The following is a 19,859-nucleotide window of genomic DNA, read 5'->3' on the forward strand; positions in this document are numbered from 1 at the left end:
AATCACAGCACGTCCCTAATTGTTTTATTTCTCTTATACCACAGCAGGTGTCAACAATTACAATTTTTATTAACTAAAGAACAACACATCACACCTTTAATTAGTGTATACTTCAGTTTAAAGTTTTGTGGAACATCCTCTAAAGAAGTTAGTTCTTATTAACACTTACTTTATAGCAGTTATAAACCAAAATACAGCTTGTTGTTACTGAGAAAGTCCTCCATCAGAAAACGTAGTTATGGCTTTAACTGTAATGTCTCCACTGATACTGGAGAGCCCTTCCAAATAAAAGCTAAATAAATATCTCCTATCAGAAAGTTTCACCATATCAATGATTATTTAATCCATTTATGTCAAACGTCCCCAGTTGTTACTATGGAAATGATGACATAATATACATAATATATGTAGGAATGAGCACATTAATAAAACCTTGCAGCCAGAGCTACTGTCCAAATTGTGCTGTTATAGAAAATTAATCAACAATCAGAGTTGAGCTTTCAACAGTGCTGTGGTATAACCGGTATTAACAGCTGATCACAGGTGGACAGCGTTAAGTACGGGTGTGAACGGGTAAACGGCTTGTGATCTGATAACTCTTTCAGAGGTAGCCAGGAACACGTACGATAACCCTAACGCCTCCTGATACCTCAAGAAAGCAAGTAAGAACCACTTAGTTAACTGTGCCATGGGCATGAAAATGGCAAGTGTAAACAGCTGTTCATCTCAAACAGATGTTAATAGGTGTGAATTAGGTTTGTGTGCATTAAAGAGTTTTAAACAGTGTTTTATTTGAAGTCATTCAGCACCCTGACTCAGGCAGAAATCACTGAGTGGTTTCTTAGCACCTGATATGCAAATCATTTAGTTCTGCAGTGAGGGGAAATAAGTATTCAGACACTATTGTTTTTGTTATTTAATGTACTTCCAGTGCATGTATCCACTTCAAATTTACACACATAATGTCGTTTGACTTTGTATTTATAAATATGAACAAAAATGTATATATTCCTAAGCAAAGACACCACAAATTACCAACATTACTTTGTTGCAAAGCTGTTGTTGGTAATTACAGGTTCGAGATGTGTATGGTAAGAAGTAATTAGCTTTTTTTCAGCATTGTGGTTCAATTTTGGTTCATTGCTCTTGGCAAATCATCATTACTTCCCCAAGGTTACAAGGGTTCCACTGATAGACTCGCAATTTGAAAAATCCTCCATAAATATTTAATGGGATGCGAGTCAGGAGACTGGCCATGCACGGCATTCTTGAGTTCGTTTTGCTGTATGTTTCGAGTCGTTGTCTTTTTGGAACATCCATCTTCTCCCCAGATTCAGTCTCTTGACTGATGATAAATTCTCCTCTAATATATGTTGGTACATTACTCCATTCATGTTTCCTTTAATGGTGTGTAATGCCTCAGTACTGTTTGCAGAGAAGCAGCCCCATATCATGATGCTCCCACCTCCTTCCCGCATAGGCACAACACTTCTTTCTCCAAATTTGATGAGCTGAATTATTGCCAAAGAGTTCTATTCTGGTTTTGTCTGACCAGAGAATATGGTTCCAAAAGAATTTAGATTTGTCTAAAAGCTTTTAGATTTGCATTTCTGTGCTACTTTTTAAGCAGAGCGGTTTTGCATGAAGCATAGGAATGGGTATGATTGCAGTGCAGTTCATTGCTTATTGTTTTCTGTGTACCTGTTATTCATTTCAGGTCGTCCTGCAGCTCTTTTCAAGTGACTGCTCACTTCTCTTACCTTCCTTATCATTAGTCTGAGAGCATTGTATGTTACACCTGTCCAGGGACGGTTAGATATGGTTCCATGAGCTTTCTACCTGTATATTATCAAACCAGTTGTACTGACAGGGATGTTTAAGGTCTTTGCTGTGGCTCTGTAGCTTTCTTTTCATTTGATTGTTTAATAATAACTAAAGAACTAAAGAAACTCCTTCACCTTCACCATGATTGCTACTTTTTGCGTGATATCTTCACAGCCAATGGCAATGTCTTTTATAATGACATCAGGTGCAGTTTGAACGAGAACATTTTTTGCAGCATTTATATCTAGTTTGTTTGTTTGTTTGTTTGTCTACTTATTTTATAGTGTCTGAATACTTTTCTCCCTATCATATTTGTTTTTTAAACATATTTGTTTATGTGTATGACTACATACTTTTTTGTTCATATTTATTTATTTAGATTTTGTATAAGTACAAAGTCAAATACATTGTGTGTGTAAATTTGAAGTGGATATATGCACTGGAAGTATATTAAATAACAAAAGAAAAAGTGTACGAATACTTATTTCTCCTCACTGTATGTATGGCCTTGAATGAGGGCTCACTTAATAGAACAGCATATTAAAGTCGGAGATCAGGAATTAAGTGTATTACACCTATTTACCGTGCTTCTATTGGATTTAATAAGACACTATGACATGCAATGGCCATTTTAAAGAGAGGTTGTGTGCCCATGTGATCTTTCCAGGCCAAGGACATGCAGCAGATGGTGAAGCTGGAGGCGGAGATGGACCGCAGACCAGCCACAGTGGTTTAGCCGCTCCGGCCGTCAACTGAGTAACGGAGAGAGACTCCTTCTCTACACCACCATCCTCAAATCCCTTGTTCTGTAAATTCCATAAACTCTGAACACTTCTTCTTCTACTCCTCATAGTCCTCGACTACTCTGAGCCTCCTGTCGACCTTTTGTGGATCTGTAGGAACTCCATCAAGCATGGAACGAAGAATATGGCTCCACCCCTAATAAAATTTCCTCCGTTGCTCCCTTTTGCCCAGCTCCTCCCTTCTGCCTATTTCCAACCAGCCCCTAACGTCGACCTCTGTCTGTATTCTGTCCTCACTGCTGAGGTGCTCCTTCTGCTAGTTCTTCTGCAGGATCTAGGCCGATGGTGGACGCTCACACAGCAGTGTTTTTCTGCCATTGCCAGTGCTCACAGTATGAATCAGAGCCCATTCCTGTGGCTCAAGACGGACAGAACTCAAAGTGGTCTTTATAAGCCTTTTAATTTATGTCTCAGTGGTACTAGATTATAGTAGCAGCACCAGGCATATAAAGGCATAACTGAAAAGATTTTAGTTGTGTTCTTTGTCAGCACAAATTTGTGAAAACAAGTTGAGAAAAATATCCTGAGCACTTTATCTGTGATAGGCTGTCAGAGAAATTTGTAGCAGTGCACTCGGTTATACCTGTGCAAAGAATAAACAGTCAAATGTCCAAACACTGTATTGAGGTTGAAAAGGTCTGATGTGAATGAAACCAAACAAAGCAGACAACGTAGTAGTTCTTATACTTTTTTTTTTCTTATGAAATGCATTGCTTCGTTTTTAAGACTTTAATTCTATTTCATTTAACTCGTTATCAGGTAAAGATTGTTTGTTTTAGCAATCTTTCAGCAATGTTTGGTCTGAAATACCACTATGACCACTATGTTTTGTGTTTGCAGACACATTTTGACACTGTACTTGTACCTGTTACACTGTTTGTTTGTTCACACTTTTACATGTAGTGAGAGTTATGGGGTTGACATTCCATGATGGACCCGGATACCCATGTGATCCGAATAACAAGGGACAAAAGGTTTCCATGCACTACAGGAAATTTGTTTGGAAATCATCAATTTGCTCCCAGCACTCAACAATCAAAAATTCATTTGGCAACAATCACTGAAACTGGCTGAGTGCAATGAAGATTAAGTGGATTTAAGGAAGAGGTGCTAGTTAGCAAAGGCTCATACTTTTAATACTTGAGCTGTAATCTTGTAGTCCAGTCATATAACTTAGTTCCTCTTGTGTAAAAAAAAAAGGCAGCTCCTGCTTTGGGTTCTGAAGCAGGCGACACATCAGTCTTCACTTACCAAAACATAAAAATGTTTGCCTTCAGCAATAGGATAGGCCACTGCAGTGAAATCCAATGCCACTATGTTTTGCTCTTAATAAACAATTTCCTGTTAAAATCAGATAGTAATGAAAGTATATTGTATATAGTGGAACGTACGAATGTAGTTCATTTAACCAGAGGATTTATCAGTACGCTTATTACTCAAGGGCTCTGGGATAGCGTGTACATGTTTGTTATGGGAATGTGACCTAAAACCACTAAGTTATTTTCTTTCCTTTTTTCCAATCTTTAAAATCAAGACTGGTACCTATATTGTGCTTTCACTACATATCTATTATGGAATAATAAGCAAAGTGCTTTTAAACTTAAATCCATTGCTTACAAATGTGCCACTTGATGTCTGTTAGGATGTTTAAATTATTTTACAAATGGAAAATGCCAAAATAAGGGGTTATTTATATACAGATATATAAATATATATAAATATATAAATATACATATTAATAAATATAATGTGTAGTTTAAGAATATATTTCATGTTAGAGGCTTTTTGCACTAGTTGGCTGTACTTTCATGTAGATTTTTTGCTATACTGTTTGCAGAGAAAAAAATTATTTTGCAGAACAATGTCGCTTTGAAATTCATCGGTTTGTACTGTTTTTGTTTTTTTGGTTTTTTTTTTGGTTTTTTTTAGCTATCTGCAGCTAGTCAATGGACCATTCTGTGGGTGTTTTTGTATTTATATTGTATTTGTCAAACTTCTAGCAATGGGAACTACTAAAAAAATACTGTTGTTATCCTGCTACTTTAATACTGTTTTATAGTATGTGTACCAATAAACTATACAGGTGTTAAATGAAACCCAGATTGTGACTGAACTTATTCAGTAGAGGCAGTCAGGACTTGAAACCTTATTCTCAAGATGACTTACAGTCAGGTCCGGAAGTATTTGATTTTGCTTTTATACACCACCACAATGGATTTGAAATAAAACAATCAAGATGTGATCAAAGTGTAGACTTTCGGCTTTATTTTAAGAGATTCCACAAAAATATGGCATTTACCATTTAGGAATTACAGCCATTTTATGCAAAGTACCTCTATTTTCAGGGGCTCATAAGTATTTGAACAAAGTGACATAATTTTACATATAACCATAATTTTAATACGTGGATGAAAATCCTTTGCAGTCAGTGACTGCCTGAAGTCTGGAGCCCATGTTCTCAAAACTCAAATTCTGAGTTTCCTCCCTGGAGATGCTTTGCCAGGTCTTCACTACAGCCACCTTCAGTTGCTGCTTGCTTGTGGGTCTTTCTGCCTTCAGTCTTGTCTTCAGTAAGTGAAAAGCATGCGGGTGGTGTATAAAGGCAAAATCACAAAAACTCTGTCACTGTCCAAATACTTCCGGACCTAACTGTATATATAGTATGGAATTATATATATATATATTGATATATATATATATATATATAATTATTCATATATATATATATATATATCTGATTCATACTATATATATATATTCCATACAACTTCCATTCTATCTATCTATAGATAGATAGATAGATAGATAGTATGAAAGTTAATGTATTGCTTTGCTTAATTAGGAATTGAAATGATGCATTCTGCCTTATGCATGCGCTGAATATGTTAAATCCCCATCTATTTTTCATTTGATATTATTTTCCACGTTTCCATGGCTTTCGAATGTCTTACAGTTCATAAGCACATTCAGATGCCAAATGTATTCAGGTTCTCTCTGAAGCTCTTTTGCTAATTACCGCATTAATGCCCGCGTTTGGAAACTACAAAGTCCGCAGATGGTGTTGGGGTCGCCGTGGCAACGGCACAGCGCCGCGGTTATAAAGAGGCGCGTGAAGATGCCGCGATCTGGAGGTGAGAACTTTTCTTTCCTCTGACCTGCTGCTTGCTTTCGGCTCCTCCATCCAGAACAAAGCGCCATGCTGAAGCTCTCCGAGAAGTCGGACTCAAAAACCGACACCAAGATCCTCCTGGACGCCATCTCAAAGGACAAAATGCACCTGGCCAGGTTCATCCTGGACGCACTGGACGGTAAGATCGTGGACTCGAAGAGCGATGGCGAGCTCACGCCGCTCATCTCGTCCGTGTTTTTGCCGGACTCGCGCGCCAGGGCCAAGTTCATGAACCTGCTGCTACAGAGGGGCGCTAACGTGAACCAGCAGGACGAGTGTGGACGCACAGCGCTTAGTTACGCGTGTGAGAAAGGCTACCTGGACGCCGTGAAGATGCTGGTGAGGAACAACGCGGATCCGGAGATGGTGGACGCATGGGGAAACACCGCGCTCATGTACGCAGCCGTCGCTGGACACGCGCTGGTCGTGGAGTTCCTGGTGAGGGCTTTCAAACGGCTGGGGCTCCAAATCGACCGCCAAAACAAAGTAGGTAACTCAGCAGTGGAGGTGGCGAAGTACCTGGGCCACACCGAGTGTTTATCCGCGTTAATGTGCAGCTCCAGAAAAGCGCACGATCAAGACGCGTTAGATGAAAGATTCGCACTTTTGCGCGCCAGAGAGAGCGAGGACACACAGACCGACAAGGAAAAACCATGTGAAGTTTCAGACACGCACCAGAGCAGAAGCTCGAGCCGGAGGAAATACCCGAATTTATGGAGCAGAATGATGTCCATGGACTCTATCGAGGAGCTGGAGAGAGAAAGTGAATCTGAGAAGGACAGATGGCCACCCTCTCCACAAGGCTGCGCTTTCTCAGGTGTGCTCACTCCCAAACCGCCTCAGCGATCCCGCGTTTCGCAAACTTTAAAGCAGGTAGCGGAAAGCTGCCTGAACAGCCATCTCCCACCTTTACCCCGAGGGGCAGAGCCGCCCAGCCCGGCTTCACCCAGGACGCCCAAAATCCACGCGCACGCACCCTGCGCTCTATCCGGTCCGCTCGGTATCTTACTCACGCCTATTAGGAAAGCCAGCAGGTCGGACTCGGACAGGGAGGACGTCACTGCGATGAGGTTTAATGACAGTTATTACCGGAAGCGGTGCAGTTTGCCCACCAGCGCCCTCGGACCCACACCGCCTGAGCGACCACTGCTGAAACCTGCGCGCAAAAGCAAACCTGCTCCTAAAGGCATCACTTCTCCGCCGCACGGCGAGACTGCGGACTTCTCCGCCACTGCGCTTTCCGTCCTGGGCAACAGGTTGCTGAGGCGCTTCACTTTACCAGAGTTGAAAAAGCCCGGAAAGGAAGCGAGAGAAGGCGGCGGCGCGCATGGAGAAGGCTGTGAAACGGCTGCACGGGGCATGCCGAGGTCCGAGACCTTCCCCCTGAGCACCAACCACCCGCAAGTAGGAAGCAAGCCGAGTATAGACAGCATCAGCGCAGTGAAGTGCGAGTTTGACTTTCAGCTTAAAACCAACTTTTGACCGCGCTGCTGCGTTTGCAAGGGGTCACGTGACGCGGCAGAGGACGAATCATTTGCTAAAGCCGAGGATCTGCTCTTTGTGGTCACGCTGACGTGTACATGGATTTTTTTTTTTTTTTTATGCTTTATGTTTGAGGAGGAGTATTAGAAACTGCTCTCAATAACACTCTTTGTATTGTCTATAGGCCCAGTGCAGACTCAGAGAGACTGGATAGAAAAATTCCTTCTATAAAGTAGCAGTGTGTTATTTCAATCCTATCATGTCTGACTTGTCAAGTGATTAGTAAATGAATAAAATGCGATCATGAATGTCATGTTTGTAACGCTTCATTGCGCATGTTCGACCGGTTTAACACTTTTGTGTGCTACTCCAGTTGCTCGTTATTTTGTGCTGCAGTGAAACGTGAAATTAGACTAGGCTTTCTGTCCATTCTCGGGTTGATCCCAGTAGAGAAATCAGGCAGTCCACTGGGATGTGTATGTGTGCATGACCGTATGGACACTTTGTCAGCTTTGTCCTGGCACAGCTGAGTTTCCATATTTACAACCCTGCGTAGAGCCTGAACACACACACACACATACACACACACAGGCGCAGGACAGCAGCTGCAGTGTTGCCTCCTAGATGGAGTGAGGAGGGAGGGGAGAGTAAAGGAAGAGGTGCAGTGATTTCCTCCAGCTCCCCAGCTGAGAAGCCAGATATGGAAATAACAGCATTGCGGGAGTAGTGGTGCGTCCTCACCTGCCCAACTTACCGGAACTTCCACCACTGATGAAAAGCTTCTGTTTGGTTATATGTGTAGTGTAGACTGTATCTGCAGCACTTTTGACTATCTTCCTCGTTAGTGCTGCGCGTTTCGAGTACCCCTCATTAAGCGAGTTGGTGCGCGCAGTGACCGGATGCTACCTCACTCAGGAGACACCCGGATTTTGCTGCATCCGCAATGATCTGAGTGTTACTCCGGAAAGTCGTGCAGCGTGTCCGTGGTGCATTTTCCAGCCAAATCTTCAGTTTTGTCTGGCTCAGAGGCTGCGCGTGCGTCAGCATGGAGTGGCTGAGGTTCAGCACCGTGGACAGCGCCGGAGTTTTCCTCTGTCTCCTGTGTAAGTAGCGCCTTAACTGCGGCTGCGTCCCAAACCGCACACTTCCCTAGAACCGTGTGTGTGTGTGTGTGTGTGTGTGTGTATGTGTGTGTGTGTGCAAGGTACAGTATAAATATGCTATAAATGGTGCAACTGTGAGCTTTAATATAATCTACCCTAATGATCTTCCTCTAACTAAAGGTACAATATCACAGTGATAAGCTTTAGTACTCAGTGTAGTGTTCTTTATTGTGGTTAAAGTCCGAGTAATAGTAATTTGATCATTTCTAATTGATCTTTATTCTAAAGATTGCATATTAGCATATGTCTAGTACTCTACCCGAATACGTTATATCATTCAATACACGATTTTGTAAGCAGCCTGCGTTCTTTTAGAGTTCTTTGTTCACTGTCAGAAAAGAGTACAGGTTTCTCCATAAGGTAAAATGTAAATGTCCTCTCAGAGGTGCAGCTGTGGTGCTTAGAGTCCAGTCTGCCTAAATGATGCTCCTTATGCAATTATATCTCTCCAACTACAGGCACCCCTGATGCCATTACTCCACTGATGAGCTTTTGTAGATCCCATACCCCAGTTTAGTGCTTATTTTCAGTGTATATTGTGTGATTTTGAAAAGAAAAGCGAGCAAGAGCTTGCTGCAGGAGGATTTAGGAAAGTGCTGTGCTGTTCAGAGCTCAGTAACATGACCATGCTGAACTGCAGGCGCGCTGGCGGGGGTCTCGGTTGTGGCAGAGCAGGAAGTGGAGAATCTGTCCGGTCTGTCTCCAAACCCGGACAAAGACATTTTCGTGGTGCGTGAAAACGGGACGACTTGTTTGATGGCAGAGTTCGCGGTGAAATTCGTGATTCCCTACGACGTCCTCGCGCTTAACGGAATAGACGTAAGTTTTCTTACTGTAATAATAATAATAATAAGAGGCATGCCTGATTGCCCTGTGATTTTCTCTCACTTTAATACTATGATTTAATACTAACTGGAGGTTATAAAGCACGTGTTGGTGTGACATGGCTCTGTGATGATGGTGTGGTTGGTCTGCAGCTGATCACGGAGCAGGCGGCTCTCTCTCTCCCCCGCGGCGCGCAGATCGCAGGCACGTGCGGAAGCAGCGAGGCAGAGCTGCACGTCTCCTGGAGCAATAACGCCTACACGCTCCGCCTTTACTTCAGCAAGGTGCGCCGCACAGCCGACCTGCCTGCTCCTGCCTCGCGCAGGGTCAGGAACTGGGCACTTTCATTCACATGATGGACACTCACTCAGGGGGTGTAGATCACAAAGTCATTTGGATATGCGCCCTGAGAGTTGCGCCCACAGCGTGCGCGTGCGTGTGCGCGTACACGTGTGTGGCTATGGGCATGCTTTTATGCTTTTATCCCTTGCTTTTATCTTTGTATTATGAGAAGATAAGATAATACATGACGATTTTGCATTTGGCTGGTTCTCACAAAAAGAAAAAAAAGGAGCAAAATCAAAAACAAGTTACTCAGGGGTAGGTTTAAGTGTAGGCGTAGTAATAGTACAGTATTGTGTGTGTGTGTGTGTGTGTGTGTGTTTAGGAGAAACGCACCGTGAGAAGAGATGGAAAAACGAAAGAGAGTGAAGTGTGGAAGATAAACAAGGTTCAGCTGGTTTATGACACCTCTGAGACAACGCACTTCATCAACGCGTACAACCGTGAGAACACTTTTTTCCACTGTTTAAGTGTTTATTATTATTATTATTGTTATTGTTATTATTATTATTATTATTATTATTATTATCAAATATACTACTACTACTACTACTACTACTACTACTACTACTAATAATAATAATAATAATAACAATTATTATTATTATTATTATTATTATTATTATTATTATTATTATTATTGTTGTTGTTGTTTGTACATAATAATAATAATAATAATAATAATAATAATAATAATAATAATAATGATGATGATGATGATGATGATGGTGATTATTATTATTATTATTATTATTATTATTATTTCATTTTCCTAGCCTCTCTTGATCCACAAATCTTTTGTGCGCATCATGCGACATTATGCGCAACTTTGCTGTGAGCACTTTCCAAAAGCCAAATTTCTGCTCGGTGAATGCATTTATGGTCAAAGCACTCCTCTTATTAAATGGAACAAAACTCGGTAACTCAGAGCATTTTAGGTTTACAGAGTTATTATTATTATTTTTGAATGACCCGCTCAGTTAAGATGAGGGTGTTCTCACTGCAGTGCACTGCGCAATTCCTCTGCATCTGTGCGTGATGTGTCGTTAATTCTCCACTCTTTTTCTCACAGGGAGAATCTCATCCTTCATTAAAACCATTCAGTGTGTTCCGCCAAGTCAGCAAAACTGATATTTTAAAAAAAATATTCGTTTTTGTTTGTTTTTTTTCCTTTGTTCCTTCCTTTTTGTTTTATTTGCGTGCAGGATTATGAGAGTGTAAAAGTAACTGATTTCAGCTTGGTGTCTCTTCTCATAACGTTCTCTTTTTATTTATTTCTGGTTGATCTTAAACTTTCATAGATTGTATACATGAATGTATACATGCCTATATATGTATATGTGTACATATATACCTATATAACAGTTGTATATAGTCTTATGTAGTGATGAGTATGGCAACACTGAGGTAATTACTCTCTCTACAAAGTATTAAAATTACTGGTGCAAGGATGTAGATTAGAAATCCATTTGGAGACTCATCCACACATTTTAATCTATTATATTATATATATATTAATCTCTTTGTGGGAATCAGATGTTCACATGATGTCAGGATTACATGATAATTCTGATATTGTGTGACATCTGTCTGGTCCCTGTACAGATTTGCAGCTTAACTATAAATACCACAAAGATAACACGTGTGTATGTGTGTCTACCTGTGCAGCGGGGAAACACACTGCCAGCACCCATCATCTCTCAGCCCTGGTGACGCCGGTAGGCCGCTCCTACACGTGCACAGCGCAGCAGACCCTCACCCTCATCTCCAGTGACCACCAGAAAGGCATCACGGTCTCCATGTCTGACATCCAGATCCAACCTTTTGACATCAAAAGCGACTTTGTGTTCAGTGAACGTAAGAAACTCACACACACACACGCACACACAGGATTTCTCAAGCATGCAAATGAGGAAATTCTTACCACATCATAGAAATTTGTGCTTTTACTGTGTCCCTTTAATGTTTTATAAATTATAATGCAGACTATTATTCAGGGTGATAATTTATCGCTTTTAGAACTGTTTCTCCCTTATTATGTCAAGTAAACACCTTTATTTTGTAAGAAAACAAAGTAGTGAGAGTAATAATATAATATAGTATAATATAATATAATATAATATAATATAATATAATATAATATAATATAATATAATATAAACAATCATTTTTAAATGTAGAAGACATCTTGTTTTTGACTCATACACAAAACAATACATGCAAGCATATGGCATGAGTGTATAATTTATATTGGGCCAGTTTTTCTAATAAACTGTACATTGTATGACTGATGTATTTTTCAACATTGATCCTACATGTTTATTAACTTATTAAATCAAAGTGACTGCAATAAACAAACTGATTCTATTCTGTACACTTGAAGGGAGCACTTACAGAAAACAAAGTTGTTAAATGGCAGTTTCTAGCTCAGATGTGCTTTTTGGACTAGCAGTTGAGTAAAATTTCTGAAAACGTCAGCATGCAAAGCGCCTCATGGGAAACTAGGGAACTGTGGTAGGAAACCTCCCTCTTCACCTTGCAGTGTAATAGCGAGAGGAGATTAGCCGAGTGTGAAGAGCAGGACTGTAGTGTGAGGTCACTGGAAATTTATCGTCATTCCCATCTTCTCCAGTTAATGAGGCCATCAGCTTTGTCCCCTTTACACTCGTGTGATTTACAAGCCCAGTAAAAAAAACCCAGTCTGGTGTACCAAGCCACTTTGTGCTGATCATGCACAGTGTGGTTGTGAGCCCAGTGCTGTGTACGGCAGAGCTAGCTGATGTCTTCTCTCCTGGTACTTCTGTGTGTGTGAGAGTAACACATCTTACGCAGACGTATTATTCATTCAGAGGTCAATGAGCCGTTTCAGATTAGGCCCCTAATTGCTTACAGGATGACTTGTGCAGTGCGGTAATCCTCTGTATGCACCAGCAGAGCTGTTGTAAAGGTAATCCTCTTACTGCAGAGATCACAGAGGGGTCGAACAGAGGGGAATATTCTGGACTTCACCTTAAATGGCAAGAGAATTGGTATTTGAAAATGGTTTCCTAAGCTCCACTGGAGGGTGAAGATGTGACTAATGGAATAGATGTAAATGTTGGACATCAGAGTAATACAGCAGGAGCGAGAACTAGAAGGAGGAAAGGCTTTTACATAAGGGGGTATTATGCTATAGTACTATGCAGTGTCTAGATTCTCCAATCTCTAATCATTCTTTAAAAGTGATTGAAAGAATAAACAAAGTATATAAAACAGAGCAAAAAATTAAACAATCTATAATCATTGTGATAGTGGATTTTGATAGTCAATATAATAAATTAACTTGAATTTACTATAAATTAACTTGAATTTATTAAGAACTAAAATGATAAAAAAAATCTTTAAAATATGAGATAAAAGACAAAAACTATGAATAGGTCAAGCTAAACAAGTATTGAGATTTAAATCCTGATTTTAAAACATCTATGGATCTGGTATTCCTCTCGTTCCCTCGAATATTATTCCAGAATTTACGGGTGAGATAAGAAAAATATTTTCCAAAAGGTATGCTCCAAGCGATCTTAGGAACTAATAGTAGGCTGGTCTCAGCCTATAATATCCTATCAAGTGACGCATTATGCATTTATACGTATTCTAAGCAGGGGCACAGTGGCTTCGTGGTTAGCACGTTTGCCTTGCACCTCTGGGGTTGGGGATTCGATTCCCGTCTCCATCCTGTGTGCATGGAGTTTGCATGGTTGTCCCTGGGATAGGCTCCAGGCTCCCCGCAACCCTGTGTAGGATAAGTGCTACAGAAAATGGATGGATGGATGTATTATAAGCAAGTACTATAGATAGCTAGAATGTGCTAAGGGTTATTAAAAACTATATTCCAGGATCATTCTGATTTTGAGAGCAGTATTCATCTGCTGAAATATCATACCCTGACTGCACAATATGTTTAAAGAGCATTATTTTCCAAGAAATGCTTGTGTTCATTAAAGTAGTAGGGAATAAGCTCTCGGAGTGTATCTGCTGTACAGAGTTAATGTACTTATTCAGTGCCATTATGAGTGGTAACATTTTCTCCTACCGCAGCGTATAAGTGCATCACAGACCAGCGTGAGCGGCTGGAGGAGACTCTGCCCCTGGTCCTGGGGCTCATCCTGGGCCTCATCATCATCATCACCATCACTATCTACCACTTCCACCTCAAACTGACGGCTCATCAACCCCAGCTGCCCCGCGACCGCTCCCTCTACAAGCACATGTAGGGACTCTCTATGCACCATGACCAAGGCCTGCCATTGGGGGAACAGACCGATATCTGCAACGCTTCTGGGAAAACTTGATGAGTTTTTCCATCATTAATGTCCGCTGCCTAATAGTCTGATCCTTTGCATTTGAGATTTTTTTTTTAATTTATAATTTTGCTGATAGCTGATGTTGATGATAATGCCATCTAAAAAAAGATATATTTGACACATTGTTCAAATATTTCATGTTGTGCCATGTTGTATCACTCAGTGTGTATAGTGTGCTAAATTAAAGGTATTTCTGTTCTGTTAAAGTGACAGCAAATACATGAAGAAGGTATTTTAAGATTATATGGATTATATGATATATGAATTATGGTATGAAAAGTTGAATCATGCAAAATTTGTGTGCAAAATTCTATTCAAGAATAAACTATTTTGTGTGTGTCCAGTTCTCTTGATTTTGTGATGTTGGGGTTACACACACTTTTACACACCCTCTATTTTACTAATATTTATATTTCTTCATAATTTAAAAAGGTGTCAGGAACAGAAACTAAACATTTAAAATAATGAATGCGTCATCAAGCAAAATGACTAAAGTGACAATATTAAATACATCCGAAGTGACACACAGAAGTAGTGTGGAATGAAAGGAGTGATCATTGCTTGATTTTGAGGCTAACAGAAATGGAGTATTGATCTGACTCTTTGGTTTCCAGCTTGTATTGGAAATGTCGTGTGAAGAAAGTTAATGAAAATAGATGGATGATCACACCTGTGATTGCCTCATGAACTATAGCACTATCATTCGTCTTAACTACACCACGTGTATTACAAGCTTCATTATCCACGTTTAAAAAAATCAAACCTGAATTGCAGAGTGTACTGCAAATAAAATAATCACTATTTATAATTCATTCCTTTTAGTACTTTCTTATGTTAACTACCGTGAAGCAAATAAGAGAGTAAATTTAAGGGTGGTGTATGTATCCTTTCATTTATCAGAAAGACCTTTCTGAGCTCATCCCAGGACTCCTATTCACAATATGCTCATACTGAACAGCCTTTGAACATGTGTAGTATATGATTTTACTCTTCTACTGTATAAATAATGATTTATAATCCCACAAGAAGAGGACTGGTTCCCTTTCGAGTCTGGCTCCTCTTACAGTTTCTTCCTCATATTATTTCAGGGCGTTTTCCTTTGCCATAGTTGCCCCTGGCTTTCTCATCAACAATCTAAATCTACATCTGGATTTCTATAAAGCTGCATTGTGGCTATTGTTGAAAGAACCATACAAATAACAGTGAATTGAATTCACACTCTCTAAAGCTCATGTTTGAATTCATTTCTGGCTATTTAAAGCACACTTTAATTATATCTCTATTTGGCTCACTAACACATGAAAGTTTGACATGCTAGACCTGATTTAAAATAAACATGTTTAAATAATGCTCTGAAAAATGCTGCAGATATTTCTGTTTTCCTTTTTTTATTGAAACCAGCTTTACTGATGACACACATGCAAGATCACTGTACAAAGCGACACAACAGTTAGATATACTCATTCAAGTCTGACCATTCATCAGGTTTTGCCAGAAGCAGACACACTGTTCATATTTACAGATCACAGTGAGTAATGGGAATAGAAACAGGATTGCAGGCTGAGTCACAGACACCGTGTGCCACTTACAGGAAAGATCAGTACTGAAATGAAAATGTCTCAAGCACGTAAGTATTGCTAAGATTTTAAGTGACTGCTTCTTGGATGAGCATAAATTCTTAAAGGTAGTAGCACTGTGTCAGTGCTTTAAAAAAGAAAGATGTTAATAATGTGTTGTTTCTCGAGTGAAAAAGAGTTGCATGATCAATGCAGAAGTAAATGTGGTGATTATTGCTTGTCTGATACAGCCTGCTTGCATGATATAGCCAACATCGCTCTCTATATGTATTCAAAATGAGAACAAAACGCAAAAAAAGGCCACACTACTGAAAAATAAAGCTTCAGTTCAAAAATAAATAATACTTTAAAACAGCATACAAAATTCTGGCAATACCTCTCTCCACACTCACTGGAAGTTCTGTCTATAAATGTAGGGTAAATAAATATATTCAGGTTTCTTTGACAGCTAAGGGTGTGTTTAGTGAGGATATCTACAGTTCTTAGTCAAAAATGGATTATAAACAGTAGGAAAGATCTTTTGCAGAAACTCTTTAATTCTATTCAATACTGCCCATATCACAATGGTTACATCACCACAAAATACTGAAGATTATCAAAACTGTACAGAGAAATCTTACAAGTCCTCTAAAATACACTTTCATTGTTAGTGTGAAGAGACGTGAAAAAGGAGATGCTCGTCCCTCAATAGTGTAACAGCCCTATGTCCTCTACAGACATTCAAATCTGGCTTATAGCCCCTCTTATCTCCTGAAAAAAACCATCATTAGTGCTTTTGCATTCAGGGCCAGAGGCCGTTGATCGCCTGTCGCTCATCAGTCGCTCAGCTTCTCAGGTTGACTGCTGCTTCCCACTGCCTGAACTCAAGACTGCAGCTACTACAGTACAACTCTCAACAGGGCGTCAGGACACACAGCACACACATCACTCCCACAGACTGGTCACTAGCTGTCTAATAAAGATCCAGACACCCACCACTGAAGCCAGTGGCACTACTAATGGCCATGATATTCACTTTAGTGTGGTGTTCATTTATTTATTTTGTATTAATAGATAGCTTTCTTGTTCGTGTTATCTAAACTACGTACGGTTACATGTGTCAGTGTGGTTTTTCCACAGGTTACATATGACTGGGTAAGTAGTAGTGTACTGTATGTGTTGGTCAGCGATGGCGATAGTGCCTCATCAGAGGAACGATGCACGAGGGAGGGCCTGAGAGCTTGAGGAATGGGTGCTGCAGGAGCTCCTGTGCCGTGGCCCGCTGTGAAGGTTCCCTCACCAGCATCAGGTCCAAAAAGGCTCTGAGCACAGATGATACCTGAGGAAGCAGTGACAAATGTCACAAACTGTTAATACTTATGTTCTGCTTAGGTTAATATAATATGTGTAAAGTGAAATAATATATTTAAAATGACGGTTTATAGTTGTCTGGCCTAATGTCTTTATTAAAAAGCTGCTCGTATAATACATTTAAATCAAACATGCATAAAAATATGTTATACAGATTATGTTCAGGCTACATCTAAGATTGATAAGGTGAAATAAATGTGTTGTGAAATGAGAAACACTATTTCCTGTTACATTTCCCCTAATCATTTATTTACACACAAGTGTATACTGAACACACACTTGTACAAAAATCTCAAACATATAAATGAAGACACACTGTGTATTTTAAAATACCCCACAATACATAACTTTATACCACTAAAATAATCTATGGAGTATAATACATTATTTAATGTTTTTCTAAACATCCAAAAAATACAATATTGGCCTAAAATACATCCAAACCCTTTATCCTTATTCAAAATGACAGGATATAGGCATATACTGTATATGACTATTTGATCTGGAAGCATGTTCCTCTGCCGTCCCGACTAGCCTAATATCATGAACGTTAGCTAACTTAGCTAGAGGGGTAGTTAAATGCTAACAAACTAGCTCACATTTCTTACATGTAGACAAGAGTGTGAATTCAGTATGCAAATCTGTTGAAATATACCATAAAATCTAAACTATTTAGTCATCATTAACATTAGCTGCAGCTAAAAGTTTCCAGGTATCATGTTATCCTCTAATCTCAGATCAAGTCCGAACATTAACTGGGCCATTTGTAACTCTTCTTGAATCATTTTTTACAGAAGCACTTGAAAACTGAGTTTTTTTATTTATTTTAAACAGAGTATCATTTCTGCACTGTATTGTCAAATTTGACCCAATCTACATAATCAACACCCAAAAAATGAAAAAACACATGGAATTCAGGAGTAAGTCACTTTAAGTCACTTCTCTCCAACTTTTGTCTGCATGTCCATAATTAAACGCCTGTAGTACATCCTTCTCTACCACTCTAAACAGCATTAAGGCTGCTCTGGGCTCACCTTGTGCGATTCTTTCAGCCGAGGCGGAAGGTTGTCTCGGATTCTCCTCATGGCCTGCAGTGGAGGCTCATTGAAGTAGGGTGGCTCCCCATCCACCATCTCAATCACCATGATCCCTAGAGACCAAATATCAACCTAGAACACCAAAACAAATATTAGTTTGCTGACTTTTTTTGTTTAGGACATGAAATTTCATTCTAATCTAGTCTACTACAAAAGGCTATTATGGCTTTATACAGTATGCATGTACATTAAAGTTATGTAGAAATGTAGCACAGAAGTATGAGAAACAGACTGTGAAATTTTCATCACTAATTACCTCAGTGCCATATGGCAGCCTGGAGATGACCTCGGGTGCCATCCAGTATGGTGTGCCAACCAAGGACTTTCGCTTAGGCACATCTTTTGAGACTTGAGCACAAAAGCCAAAGTCAGACAGCTTTATCTAAAAAGTGGGAAGGAGAGGAAACAGCTTTAACTATAAAAACTGGTGTGGTATAATAACTGTATTAGGTATATAACTGAATCCAAATACATATACGAATAGTAGGTGAAGTATTCATTTTGTTTTTTGGGTTTTTTTTGTTTTTGTTTTTTTTTACAAATCTCGCCAAAAAGGTTCACAGGGCATTGGGACTGGAATCACAAAGGACACAACAAAATGGTCACGAGTGGAAGATTTTTACTTTCATACTTTCATACTTCATACTTGCAAAGGGTGTGAGTATAAAACTTGCGAGACAGACAATATTAATTTAAGAAATATCCTTTTTATAGCACCGCCATTCCATATTTACCATGCAGTCCATATATCTCTGCTGGAGTCTCCACAAACTAATCATCGAATTAATTTTAAAATATTACCTTGTATGTTCATTATGCATTTCACAGTTTTTTTAACGTTCTCCATTGCTGTTAAAAGAAAATCTTGTTATTAATAGAAAAATCCCTATTCCTAAATCCCTATTATAATGAAATGCAGCATAAAGGACCCTGTTTTGACTCAGCAGCACTGCATCCCAGCTTCATAGCAGATTCTGATAGTGTGTCCAGGGAACTTTTCTGATTTTTCCGGAACGTAGCAAACCCAAAATCTAAAGTCACTAAAATAAAATATTAGATGGCTACTGCTGTCAACAATATAAACAGTTTCTTGGTTTGGGAAAGTCACAGTTGTTTTGAAAGCTAGTCCTCTGGCATACTCAGTCACATTAGCTAGAAAATTTCCAGAAGGTTCTACACTGAAGTAGCTGAGGAACTGTACGGATTCAGGAGTTGAATAAACTTATGCTATGCAAATTGCTATTTGTTGTTATAATTTGTGAATGAGAAAATGACTTCTTATTCCCAGAAGACCTTGAGGGTTTTTTTTCAGTGTTTTCAGAGGCATAGTAGTAGGGTTAACATACCACTGTATTCATATTTAAACCAGAAATGACCACACACACTTCTAGTGTAAATCCAAATACAGATATAGATACAAATATTGTAGCATTAAACTCATATAAATACAGATACTATCTAATTAAATGCAAATTTAAAATGTTCAAATTTATGAAGGGACAATTACAGAACACGTTCTTATAATGAGGTCACATATCGAGCACAATTCACAGCTTATTAGCACATAATCACTCATTAATTTATGTCCTTTCACCTAATTAGGAGTAAGGTGACAAGATTTAATTACTCATAATTACACTAGTTAGTAATTAGTCTTGATTACTTTTCCTGTCTCTAAAAGGAAAGGTTTGAAGACACTGAAAGGACACAAAACAATCACATCTAGCTTTCAGTTCTCTTCCACAAATGGTACACACAATCTCACTGACCAACATCAGCTTGTATCTTTGCTTGTTTGACAACGGGATCTCTCTCAAAACATGTAACAGTGCACTCTTATAGAACACTTATAGAACCCCTGCAAAAATAGAAAATAGCTTGGTT

At 39.3% G+C, this 19,859-nt stretch overlaps 4 protein-coding genes across 12 annotated transcripts in view; 3 read left to right on the plus strand and 1 right to left on the minus strand.

Moving 5' to 3' along the window:
• Positions 1–4,723, plus strand: part of LOC113545235 (1-phosphatidylinositol 4,5-bisphosphate phosphodiesterase beta-4) — a 71,495-nt gene extending 66,772 nt beyond the window's left edge. For all 5 annotated transcript variants that reach the window (XM_026944464.3, XM_026944463.3, XM_026944465.3 and 2 more), the window contains one exon: positions 2,492–4,723. In XM_026944464.3, coding sequence (XP_026800265.1) covers positions 2,492–2,580 — 89 coding nt within the window. In that variant the 3' untranslated portion in view covers positions 2,581–4,723. The remainder of the gene's footprint in view (positions 1–2,491) is intronic.
• Positions 4,724–5,693: 970 nt separating this feature from the next.
• On the plus strand, positions 5,694–7,698 carry LOC128321715 (uncharacterized). The gene has a single exon (XM_053242157.1). The coding sequence runs from the start codon at positions 5,824–5,826 to the stop codon at positions 7,276–7,278; it is 1,455 nt and encodes a 484-aa protein (XP_053098132.1). The 5' UTR covers positions 5,694–5,823; the 3' UTR covers positions 7,279–7,698.
• A 226-nt stretch (positions 7,699–7,924) lies between these two features.
• Positions 7,925–14,294, plus strand: lamp5 (lysosomal associated membrane protein family member 5). Its single transcript, XM_026944364.3, has 6 exons — positions 7,925–8,381; positions 9,082–9,260; positions 9,419–9,550; positions 9,934–10,051; positions 11,277–11,465; positions 13,686–14,294. The coding sequence occupies exons 1-6, from the start codon at positions 8,324–8,326 to the stop codon at positions 13,859–13,861; spliced, it is 852 nt and encodes a 283-aa protein (XP_026800165.2). The 5' UTR covers positions 7,925–8,323; the 3' UTR covers positions 13,862–14,294.
• Positions 14,295–15,314: 1,020 nt separating this feature from the next.
• Positions 15,315–19,859, minus strand: part of pak5 (p21 protein (Cdc42/Rac)-activated kinase 5) — a 65,340-nt gene continuing 60,795 nt past the window's right edge. For all 5 annotated transcript variants that reach the window (XM_026944624.3, XM_053242155.1, XM_034313862.2 and 2 more), the window contains 3 exons: positions 18,232–18,357; positions 17,913–18,047; positions 15,315–16,846 (listed from right to left, as the gene is read on the minus strand). In XM_026944624.3, coding sequence (XP_026800425.2) covers positions 16,691–16,846; positions 17,913–18,047; positions 18,232–18,357 — 417 coding nt within the window. In that variant the 3' untranslated portion in view covers positions 15,315–16,690. The remainder of the gene's footprint in view (positions 16,847–17,912; positions 18,048–18,231; positions 18,358–19,859) is intronic.

The sequence above is a fragment of the Pangasianodon hypophthalmus genome, chromosome 19 (genome assembly GCF_027358585.1).
Source record: "Pangasianodon hypophthalmus isolate fPanHyp1 chromosome 19, fPanHyp1.pri, whole genome shotgun sequence".
Classification (NCBI taxonomy): domain Eukaryota; kingdom Metazoa; phylum Chordata; class Actinopteri; order Siluriformes; family Pangasiidae; genus Pangasianodon; species Pangasianodon hypophthalmus.